The 12,806-nt window shown below is 36.6% G+C and overlaps 1 protein-coding gene across 3 annotated transcripts in view; it reads right to left on the bottom strand.

Annotated features, from left to right (window-relative positions):
• The window catches only part of CSMD3 (CUB and Sushi multiple domains 3), a 921,636-nt gene that overhangs the window by 432,012 nt on the left and 476,818 nt on the right, over positions 1-12,806 (bottom strand). For all 3 annotated transcript variants that reach the window (XM_053661036.1, XM_053661038.1, XM_053661039.1), the window contains one exon: positions 8,917-9,029. In XM_053661036.1, coding sequence (XP_053517011.1) covers positions 8,917-9,029 — 113 coding nt within the window. The remainder of the gene's footprint in view (positions 1-8,916; positions 9,030-12,806) is intronic.

Genomic DNA, 12,806 nt, shown 5'->3' with positions numbered 1-12,806 from the left:
AGGTTATAAATATAAACTTTGAAATTAGCTATGATGCAATAGACCATAAGACACATCTAGGTTTTAGAGGAGGAAAATAGGAAAAAAAATTGAAGCAAAAAAAACCATGGTAAAATATTTAATAACATAAATAACATAGGTTTCCCTCTGCCTCCACAGTGATCCAGGTAAGCTACCCTTGGACTATAAGATGCACCCACCTTGTCCCCCAAAATTTGGGGGAAAGTGCATCCCATAGTCCAAAAAATACAGGAAGATTTAGGTGAGAATTTGAATTGTTTAGAAAGACATAATTTCTTTTGTTTTTTCTTTTGGTGTGTTGGTATCCAAACCTTATAGCTAGCTTTCTGTATCTCATTGTTACAGGTTTACTTCCACAGAGTCTTGAAACTTTTCATTTTGTTGGACCTTCTATCTTCAGATCTAAAGGTGATGGGAGAATTGCCTTAAAATGCATTGTGAACGACAGGCTTGAAGAAGTGTGAGTTTGACCAAAAGTCCTACTATATATTCCTGAATGTTCATGAACATTTAAATAAGTTTAAAAAATTATGCTTCAGTCATAAAGCCGTGGATATTATATTGTTTCGTTACACTTCCTTCAGAAGTCTTTGTTTCTCAATTCTGTATCTTGGTTGTTTGAGAAATACACCCCTGGGTAAGTATTTTTAGTTGTTTCACTGGTATAAAAACTGACTATAGGGATGTAAATTAATTAATCTCATCTTACATTTTTCTTGCCCTTACAACTTATTTTGGGAAAGGACCCGAGACACAACTATAGCTCCAGATCTGATGTTTTAGCATGTAAATGGCCTTTGCATATGTATTGGTATTTAATTTTGCCATTTTCATTCCCTTCTTTTAAGCTTAAAGCATCAGATTTCCTAATGGTTATACATCTTTTCTGACCAAAACTTGAAGATGCAGTGTCACAAAATAAAAGATGTGCAAATATCATGATCACATCACATCTTTTTAAATATGTGTAAAAATTCACAAATCTTTCCCTGGCTTTGTCATATTCTTTGCTTAAGTAGAAGCAAGATGAGATTTCTCTTCATGCATAACTTCACAGCACAAAAACCTTGAAGGGAAAATAATCACGCTGAAGATAAACAGATATTGGCTGTCAATGTAATTCTCTACTTTATATTCTGTTACTCTGTATGCATTGTTTATATTTTTATTATTTGTATGAATCACTTCACCCACTTCAAACTGCCCATCTTATATATCTAACAGTTTCACATACAGAGTGTGCTTAATAAATGTTGGCTGTTCATGATGTTTATGGACCATAACAATTGCCAGCATATACCGACAATATGATTATTCCAAAAAGGATAAACCAAGGTATTTATAAAAAGATCTTTTAACCTAAGTGTGTAGTGTTCTTCAAAGTAACAGAAAAAAAATTTCTTCTACATTAGTAATTGCTTTCAATGTACCCCGACTTGGTGACGACGGTACTGAGTTTCACAATTGAATTAAAGAGATAGAATGTTTCTGTCTCCTTATTACCACCAGGGATATATCCAGAAGAAAATAGCATTATTATTATTTTGAGTGGTGTTTTGCAAGACAATTTGAGTCAAAGTTACTTCTCTGAAATAAACTTAATGTAGTCTGAAATTCGGTGGAAACTACAATCAATAGAATGACGGTTTAGGGTACTGGCCAGAATATGCTGTGGAGTGATGCCCTCACAAAGTTGTTTTTCTTGTTTCCTAGCCTGGAAATGTGCCATGGAAACCAAGTAGTAGACTAAGCCAGAAAGCTATGTTAACAGATCAATGTGAGCAATAACCCGATGCTTTCAAATATTATACTTCTAATAATATAAAATACTATAATTTTACAAACATTCTTAACATCTTTAGGAGTACTATTAAATTTTGTTTCATAAATTTTATTTTTTTAATCAAGATACTTGTTTTTAAGAGAAATTTTAGATTGACAGTAAAACTGAGTAGAAAATACAGAGTCCCCGGATGTTCCTTACACACACACACACACACACACACACAGCCTCCCTCCACCTTGATGTCCTGCACCTGAGTGGCACGTTTGTGACAATCAATGAAAGTAACTTGACACATCACCCCCCGAAGTCTTTAGTTCACATTAGGGCTCACTCTTCATGGTGTACACTCTGTGGGTTCTGACAGTTGTATAGTGGCATGTGTTCACCACTGTCGTATACAGAATAAATTTACTGCCCTAACAATCTTCTTGCTTCGCCTAATAATCCCTCCCTGCTCCTTAATTCCTGGCAATGAGTGATCTTTTTACTTTCTTCATAGCTTAGTCTTTCCCAGAATGTCACATAGTTGGAATACTGTATTCAGCTTTTCACATTATCTTCATTCACTTAGTAATATGCATTTAAGTTTCTTCCATGTGTTTTTATGGTTTGATAGCTTGTTTCTTTTCAGTGCTAAATAATATTTCATCATCTGGATGGACGACAGGTTGGGTTTTTTTTTAGATTTTATTTATTTATTTTTAGAGAGAGGTGAAGGGAAGGAGAAAGAGAGGGAGGCAAACATCAATGTGTGGTTACCTCTCACACACCCCCTACTGGGGACCTGGACTGCAACCCAGGCATGTGCCCTGACTGGGAATTGAACTGGAGACCCCTCAGTTTTCGGGCCTGCACTCAATCCACTGAGCTATGCCACCCAGGGCTGGACCACAGTTTATTTATGTGTTCAACTACTAGAGAACATCTAGGTTGCTGCAAGCTTTGGTAATTACAAATGAAGCTACTATAAGTATATATGTGCAGGATTTGTGTAGATATACATTTTCAATTATTTGGGTAAATACTAAAAAGTGTGATTGCTGGATCATACAGTTAGAATATATTGAGTTTTATAAAAAAACTTCCGGCTATCTTCCAAAGTGACTCTACCTTTTCCATCCCCACCAGTAATAAATAAATGAATTCCTGTTGCTTCACATCCTCACCAGCATTTGGTGTTGTCCATGTTTTGGATTCTGGCCACTGTAATAGGTATGTAAGAGTGTCTGATTGTCTTAACCTGCAGTTCATTATTGGCATATGATGTTAAACATCTTTTCATACGCATATTTGCCATGTATATATCTTCTGGTGAGGTGTCTGTTCATATCTTTTGCCCATTTTCAAATTTGATTTGTTCATTTATTTATTGACTTTTAAGAATTCTTTGTACCTTTTGAATAATAGTCCATTATCAGGTATATGTTTTGCAAATATTTTCTACCATTCTGTAACTTGTTTGCTCATTCTCTTTACATAGTTTTTTACAAAGCAGAAGATTTCAATTTTAATGAAGTCTAGCTTATCAATTTCTTCTTTCATGGAGTGTGCCTTTGGTGTTATATCTAAATATTCACCACCATACTCAAAGTCACCCCTACATTATATTCTAGGAGCAGTGGTACAGTTCCACATTGTACATTTGGCCAATGATTTTAGTTGTATAGTTCTGCATTATAGATTCAGGTCTATGACCCATTTTGAGTTAATTTTTGTGAGGGGTGTATGGCCTGTATCTTGATTCATTTTATGTATGTGGATGACAGTTGTTCCAGCACCATTTGTTAAAAAGACTATATTTTCTCCATTGCATCACCTGTGTTCCTTCACACAGTTTAGTTGATCATATTTATGTGGGTTTGTTTCTCATTTCTCTATTTTGTGCTGTTGATCTATTTGCTCACATCTGATCCTGACTGAGAATCAAACTCTCAACCTTGCATTATAGGGACAATGCTCTAACCAACTAATCTACTGAGCCAGGACACATTAAAAATAAAGAAATATGTTTCTGAATGAATTAAACTGAAATATAGACATTCCCCTTTTTAAAAGTTGAAAGAATTAAACAACAAAGAGATGACAAGTGTATTAATCAGGATTCACTTAGTTATAAGTGACAGGATTAGAATTTCCCATGGCTTAAACAAGGATAAGTTTATAGCCTCACGCAATTGGAAAACCAAGGTATAGCGTCCCCTTTAGGCATTTAGAAGTTTCAATTATGTCCACAGTACTGTGTTTCATTCTTCCATCTATTGGTTCTGCCTTGCCTCTGTTGGCAAGTTTCTGGCACCAGGTAACAAAAGCTGGCCTTTTCTGGCCATCTTTTTTGGCCTTTAAGAGCCATTTAACCAAGTTAAATGGCCCTTAGGACTCTACAAGCTCAGAAAATAAGCTTTGCTTTCACCCAGCATCTATATCAATTCTCCATCCTGAAATGACAAGTGTATCAAGGGAGTTTTGATTTGTCCAATGCAAACCTGTAGAGCTATACTGAATTAGAAGAGATCAGGCTCATCAAAGCTGAGAGCAGTTACTCAGAGAAAGTGGAAAGATGTCTGAGCAGGCGAAAAAGCAGGTGAAGACCAAGAGATAGAGAACAATTTAGTCCTTAAAATTAATATGTGCTATAAGTATAGCATCTACAAAAATATTTTATTAATTTTTAGAAAGTGATTTTTATAGAGCTAACTATGTCTCAATATATTTGAAAATTATTACTATAACCTTAGGCATTTTGTAACAAAATTAAATGATCAACATTATTCCAAGAAGAATTTTGAAGAGATGGATAGTTATTGGGGAAAAAATAAAATTTGCTAAGTATTTACATTTAAGGAAACTTAGCAAATGGTTTTGTAGCTAGGGTATCTCTTACTCTCAGAGACGTAACTTTTATGCTATTCAAAGTCTTCCAGAGCATTGAACCACTTCCTTAGTCATTCTTTGAAACTGCAATAATCCTAAAACCCAACTTTTATGAAAGTAGCACAAAAAAAAACTCTAGAGCTTGGTCAAAAAAAGTGAAGGATAAAGAAGTACAACCTGGAAACTATGAAACAGTCACAGGGATGTAAAGTACGGCACAGAGAATATGGTTAATAATATTGTAAGAGCGATGTGTGGCACCAGGTGGACACTAGAGGGAAGGGGAGTGGGGAGTGAGGAAAGCAGAAAGAGGGTCAAATATATGGTGACAGAAGATGTGACTGGTGGCGGGCACACAATGCAATACATAGAATTGTATATTTGAAGCCTATATGATTTTATTAACCAATGTTGCCCCAATAGATTTAATTTTAAAAGACAAATGCTGACTTAGGCAACTTGCAAAACACTATTTAAGGATTAAAATGCATTGTTAAAAAAATGCCCTGACTAGTGTGGCTAAGTTGGTTGAGCATCATCCTGCAACACCAAAGGCCATGGGTTCAACTCCTAGTCAGGGCACATGCATGGGTTGCAGGTTCAATCCCAGGAACAAGAGGCAACCAATAGATGTTCCTGTCTTGCATAGATTTTTCTCTGCCTTTCTCTCTCCATTCTCCCTTGATAAAAAAAAAATCCTAAGATAATACATTATAAAAAATAAAATCTAAGTTATATAATTTAGTCACTACCTTTAGATTTTTAACTTAAAAAATCTATATAACAAAATATGTTTGATTTCTAGGAAAGCTACATTTAAAGGTATGTCATACAAAATCTACAGGTGAGGAAAAAAAAGAAGTTATCTTTAGATCAGAACTGGAAAGCTATTTTAGCAGGTGTTCCATTCAGAACCAACACACTACTTAACAGAGAGCATGATAATTATGAAAATTAATTTTAGTAGACTAAGTTGCTGAAGCTATCTGTACATCACAATCCGAAACTTCTCAGAATGAATGCTGCTTTAACTCTGAGTTCAGCTTTTAAATTATGGAGAATGTAAAAATGAGATTTTCCTTGTAGAAAAAAAATTCATGATAAACAAACTTTTGCAGACATATTTTACCCTATATTGCATAATGTGATTAGGTTAAACATTTGTTTGGCTTTATTAAAGCCAAAATAATCATTAATCACCAACAAGGACAAAAAGGGGATTGTTATTGGAACAATAAAGATGAATATGACATATTCCCATCTAGTTACGGGTTATATAGCATATGAGGGGGGGCCAATAAAGTGAGATTTTTTTTCTGGAGGGTGGGTAAGTGTTCTAGAAACCTGTCTGTATCAGTGTACCAGCTGCCATTGTTGTGAGAGGCTATGTTTGGCTTCAGTGAGTTTTTTCTTGAAGACTCTTTCATTGTGTTTGCCCATTTCGCAAGGGGGAGGGGTGACTTGTGAGCACACCTGCCTACATCCTGCTGAGTGTCTGGCAGTTTCTGACCAAAAACTACATGACCCCTGTGCCCCCTCCTCTTTATTCAATGGATCTTTATTTTTGTTTGTTCACCTGGATGAAAAAAGCCCTCAAAGGGAAATGTTTTGCGGATGTGCAAGAGGGGAAACAACAATGACAAGACAGCATTTAATGCATTGGATGCATTAAAATCAACAGGTTCAAAAACTGTTGTGAGCAGTGGGGAAAAAGTTCTCAATTAAGTATATTGCATCAAATGGAGAGCACTTTGAGGGTGACTGAAGTTTAAACATGTAAGAATAAATGCACACCTGGCTGGTGTAGCTCAGTGGATTGAGCACGGGCCTGTGAAGCAAAGGATCGATTCCCAGTCAGGGCACATGCCTGGGTTGCAGGCCAGGTCCCCAGTAGGGGACATGTGACAGGCAACCACACATTGATGTTTCTCTCCCATTCTTTCTCCTTCCCTTCCCCTCTCTCTAAAAACAAATTTAAAATATTTTTAAAAGAATAAATGTACAAATTTTTAATAAAGAAATTCAGTTTTGGGGTTCCTACTCATCTATAAGGGAAGGTTTTATAAAACAGAAATGTTCTTTTATAATAGGTGGGAAAACATCAGAGAAGAAAACATATTTGAACTTTGCCTTGAAGGATGAGTAATGTGCTGTTGAATTAAAATTAGAATAGGGATTCAGGCAGAATTTACTGAATGTCCAGAGGAGAAGTGTGAAACAGCTTGCTGGGTTCAGAAAAGTCTAAATAATTCAATTAAAAAAGGATTGTATGGAGGAAGACAAAAACAGTGTAAAGAAAGCTGGAAGGTAAGGTCCAGGGAAGTTTCTGACTCTAACTCTAGACAATGAAAAGTTGCAGAAACAGATTAACTTTGTAATATGATTCCCTCTTTACTGCTGGGAGATCACTATTAGCAGAGTGGAGGGTAGATTGGAATGAGCATAATGAAGGGAGGGAGAATCAGGGCATTATTCCCAAAGAATCTCCTGGGTTAGTTTCAAATATCTCATCTTTGTAGACATTTGTGTATGAATAGTTGGGTACATTTCTCTCAGTCACTATACTATGATCTTCCTGAGAGAGATAATATCTGGCTGCTCCTTCCATATTCACCAGCTCATTTTGAAGTGGGCAATAAACAGATCCTTAGGAAATATTTTTCTGAGTTAGTCTTGTTGAACACTGACAGAAAGAAAACAAAATAATGCTAATTTCTGTGCTTTTTTACAACGGGTACTTTCTGCTCTTGAACTACTGAGGAGTGAAGAGCTTTGTAAATATCAAGAGAACACTCTCCTGCTGCCCCAACCTGTTCACCGGCTTTAATAACTGTTCTCTGTCGAAGCCCTGCCATTAATGATGAATACAGTTTCTATGGTTTGAATGACTCCGGGTTTTCTGGCAGGTAACTTTTATAGGGCAAAGAAAATAATAACACTGAGAGGAATATAAGGATGCCAGTTTCAGTTCACCATTTAGAGGGGAAACAAATAAGAGGGGGGAAAAGAAAAATTAAGATGAGATACTTTTGATGTTAGCTGAACACTCTTTAAATTGTTACATTATTTCATTTACTGAGGATAGATGTGAATTTTAAATGGAAGAGAAGTACATTTTAAAACATAACAGGCTAACGTTTTATTTTTTAAAACCACTGACAAATAGATTTTACAAACTATTCAAATTAATATAGTGCCAAATTTAGTCACAAGTTGAATCCACAGATTGCATATGTCCGGTCTCCTTGACAACATAAAGCATTCATTTCCATGTGTGCGGTACAAAGGCATGGCAAGCCAATGTTTGAAGAAGGAAACTCTGAGTAAAAATTATTATTATGCAAGTGAGAGAATTTTGTATAGTCATTGTTTAATTGATAAGCTAGAGAATAATAATTTTTACCACAAAAGAAATAATAAACTCAAGGAACATAATGTTCTGATGAGCTCTTCTACATTTTCATCCTTTAAAGCATGGATTTTAATGGAATTTGTCAACATTTACATATCTCTTCAGTCATAATTCCAAATTAGCATTTCTAATAAGCATGCTGTGTATATAGATCCATTGTTTCTAACTTTAACCAAGGTTCATCCTGTGAAAGGTATTCATGATTCCCCAATGCTTGCACCAGAAGAGAAGATTTTGTTATACACATGTAATTAATCATCAACCTGTCACTACCAGCACAGGGACGGTCCGTACTAACTCCACTCACTTGTGTGTATGAGTTACAAAGGAGTTAATAATCTAAAAACTAAGTGTATGTCTTTGATCTGAGAGATGAAGTAAAAGATTACAAGAAAAGTTCCCAAAATTCTTTGAGAAATCAAGCCCTTTACTTGCTATTTAAAAGTTTAGTAAGTAGTGTAGACATATATGTCTATATATATATATTTTTTTTTGTCATGGAAACTTTATGAAGTATATAAAACTGCACTGTACTATCTATTCTGGGAAAGGCTAGGAGTCTGGAGTGACTAAAGCATACAGCTAGTATTGTGGGCTAGGGGAGACTTGGTGTATGCAAAATAAACACATTCAAACAAAACTATTTTGTGTAAAGAAAAGTGAACTAAACATTTGTTAAATAACTTAAAAAGAAAAGCATTTAAAAACTATATCCTTGCTTGTATTCTGGAAGACTTATTTTGTAGATGCAATTAAACTAAAATTTAAAAGTATTCTTTGGTGGCATTAAGATAACATATTTCCCATAGCAGCCATTCATCATTACCTTTGTAGTTGACCTTGAAGCCAACAGATCCGACACTTTCATCTGTCTGCAGGTGCAGCCACATTTGACTACTCATGCTCACTATCAAGTCTGGCACAAAGCTTCCAGTCAGCCTAAAAAGAGATGGTCAAAGAAGAGTGAAATGGATTATTAAAACACTCTCCGTAGGCAAATTGTGAGAAAGACATGTTTCTCAATACATTCTTGGTGAGAAAAAAGCAACTGTCAGATAAATTTGTGAGACTATGCACTGATGTAACAAAGCGAACACAATTTAATGATCGGGTTTATTATAAATAAGTACCATTTAACGTGTTTAACGAGATCTTTCACACTCCTAAGGCAACGTATTAAATTTTAGATCATCGGAGAATTGTATGCTTCTTTTTGAGCTGAAAAGAAGGATCTATAAAAATCTTTAAGCTTAAAAAAATAGCACTAGGAATGTACTACATTTTAACCTTGCAAGTTTCACCAAACTCTTGTTCCAAAAAATATTATAAAAAATATTTAAGCACTGTGAAAAATAATAAAATGCCAATTAATGTAATATAACCCTTTGCGATACTGATGTTAGGCCTAGCTATGGCGTGTATGTTTTACTGCAATTTTTTTTTATTTTAAAAACCATGCCACACATTTAACATAGCATCACTAAATCTATGCATTAATAATCTCATTCAGTAATGCTCAATTTTATAACCCTAACAAGGGAAATCTGTGTTTCCTCTGTCATTAAAAATGCTGTAGTTACATACTTGAAACAAAGCCAAAGGCCATATAAAGGAGATCAGCAAATAACTACATAAGATCTTGGGGGGAAACGGCTATCGTTTCTAATTGGAAATGATTAGAAAGAGAAAAAAATGGATTCCCTGATGAGTGAAATACTCATAGAGCTATGGAATTCTAAATTATACTTTTAAAATACAGATTTTTAAAGTAGGAGATTACCCTAAGTGTTTACCTACTTTATTACTGCAACCACAAGGAGAGCTGAAAAAGAAGATTACGATTTGTCAGCCCTTTCCCATGGGCACAGGGGCGGGCGCTGTCGTGGGGCAGCACCCCTTCCTGGCAGTCTGGGGGAAGGGCTCCCTTGGCTACGGACAGCACTGAAATGTGCGGTCTGAGCCGCCCGGTCTGTTGGCCTTGGGTTTCTAGGAATTGTTTTTGCTGCTCTGTCCTTTTGTACCAGCCCCCCCTTTCCCTGCTGCCTGCCACCCAGATCGTTCTTCCTACGCTCCCCTTTGTATGGTAACTTCCTGTGTGTCTGTTTTCTCCATGAAGCCCACCAGCCAAGCATCCCAATGGCCAGCAGGTATGCGGGAAGGGGGTAGTCCAAGCAATGGCAGCACCAAGTGGAGCGCCCGTGGACGTGGCTGGCGGTGGGGAAATAAAGTTTAAAGTGTATATATCAGGTTGTATACAGAGATGGCGATTAGTCCGGGTGGTAAATAACACTCCTCTAAGCCTGATTCTACGGAACTGTCATTCAAGCAAGCATCGGACCAATTTTCTAGCAGGAGAAGGATCCTGAAAGCGATGCCAGCCGAGATGAAGAGTTTGCATCCACTGGTTTAACTTTAGTGGATGATGAAAGTACTGAGGTTATTATCATTTCACCCCTAATTCTCATGGAGACAGAACTGGAAGACATTGTAAACATAAATTCTACTGGTGACTCTACAGCCACGCCCATTTCCACGAAACTAATCCCAGTGTAAGGTCACCACCCTAATAACCACCTTGCAATGAATACCACAGTTACCAAAGCAAATTCTAATACCACAGTGAAACCAGCATTTCCAAGTGACCTTCTAAAATTTGGTGCTAAGACTCCTGTGACTATATCTGCCTGTCAGACTATTTTAAACAAAGTTTCATAGCCATCTGATCTTAACCTTGGCAATCAGACCCTTAAACCAGATGGACAGAAGTTAATTTTAACAACGTCGGGCAAGTCTGGTTCACCAGTTGTTTTAGCTCTGCCCCATAGCCAACTACCCCAGGCTCAGGGTTACAGCTCAGGCCCAGCGAGCAAATGCTAAGTTGGACCAGGGTAGCAAACTAAAGCATTAGTTACCACTAGAGAGAGGCCAGAGGTGCGACCCTCAGTGGTGTCTCAGCACTGACCCCAGGAAATCAACTGGTTAACAGTACAACTAGCCCTCTGTGTTATAGACCTGACAGTTAAAAACAGTACAAGGAAAAAAAAGGGTGGGGGCTTATGAATTAAAATGTTTGTTAAACACCAAATTGATTGGTAGTTGTGTTTGTAGGGTGATTTATTACCTAGTTGTGAATGAATTCTTTTGAATGTTGTATCTGGTGATTGTGTGTGTGTGTGTGTGTGTGTGTGTGTGTGTGTGTGTGTATGTGTGTGTTTAAAGTTTGATGTGTCCAATCCTTTGACTATTTTTTGCTAGAGAAAACTTAATTAAGTGTGCTGGAGCACACTTAATTTTGGTTAAATTCCAGATGAGTGTATTCATATCTTTTTACTCATTTTTTATTGTTGTTCTAGTACAGTTGTCTCCATTATCTCCCCTCCACTCCACCCACCCCTTTTACTCATTTTTAAATGCATTTTATTCTTAGTAATAGTTTGATTACAAGGAAGTTCTGCTGGTATAAAGATGCCAGAATTACTGATGGGCTGTCAAAAAATCATCCAGACATAATTTTTTTCAGTTAACAGATGGCCAGAGTCCAGGAAAACTTGCTGCTCTGAGAAACCCTTGCAGCTAAAAATAGTAAATAGTAGCCGGTGTGCCTGTGGGCTTCCTTTGGAGTTCACCATCCATTGGCATCACTCACCTTTGCATTTTGGAAAAGGCAGCACCATGTGATGGAAGCTGGCATACAGGCTTTCAAGGTGGACCAGCTGGATTTCAGTGGCCTAGCTGCTACTCTACCACCTGTGGAACCTGGGATAGGTTACTTATCATCTCTGAGTTTCTGACTTGAGCTGGAAGGTGGCTATTTGATCATGGTGAAATACATAGTAACAGCAAGTACTTGATGTAGTTCCCAAGACTTTGAGGATCCTTCAAAATGGTAGCTATCATTAGTATGAACAGGACCTTAACATAGAAGGTTAACAGAACATTTATTAAATAGTTTCCCAGTTTTCATGCCCAAATAATCCTTTTCCAGTCACTATTCTTAGAAATAGAGTGATCCAATTAAGATGAGCGAATACAGGTACATTTCTTGTTTCAGAGAGTCACACTTTTAAAAAAGGAGGAGGCATGAGTTAGAGAACTGAAGCAGTTATATAAGGAGATAAGGAGGTTCAGGGACGACCCACTCTCAGCTGATATCAGGAATAATGTTTGGTTATTATGTAGGCAAAGTATTAGAAACTTCTTTCTCATGGGCTTTTCATGAAGAACTTGGTGAGATTTCTCAGACCTTGTAACTTGTCTATGTCCCTTCTGCCACTGTTAAACATCCAGTGTTCTTTTTTTTTTTTTAATTCCTAATCATCTCCGTTATCTCTGACTTCCTTTCACTTCTTTTGATGAGGGTATCTTGATTGATATATCCTATCACCATCCAGCATCTTGTCCTCGGCTTGTTTTTTAAACCGGTTTTGAACCTTGTTTTAAATTGGTTTAGCAGAGTACATTTGGCCTTGGGGGTATGGATCATAACCATGTCATAAGAAGCCAATAATGTAAATCACAATGTAATATTTTTATTTACAACAGCAATGTATACACACGGTTTTAATGACCAATTTATTTGAATCCACTAGTTTTCTACATGACACCTAAGTGTTGACAATAAAAACAAACACTGGGACAAAAAAAAGAATTTTACATAAAGTTTCCCTCCATAATAAAAAGGGTTCTCTGAGAGCATCTCTTGGATGGAGGCTATGC

The sequence above is a fragment of the Artibeus jamaicensis genome, unplaced genomic scaffold (assembly GCF_021234435.1).
Source record: "Artibeus jamaicensis isolate MK-2021 breed Jamaican fruit bat unplaced genomic scaffold, CSHL_Jam_final scaffold_916, whole genome shotgun sequence".
Classification (NCBI taxonomy): domain Eukaryota; kingdom Metazoa; phylum Chordata; class Mammalia; order Chiroptera; family Phyllostomidae; genus Artibeus; species Artibeus jamaicensis.
Note: the sequence above shows the minus strand (reverse complement) of the source record. Positions and strands in the feature narration are given on the sequence as shown.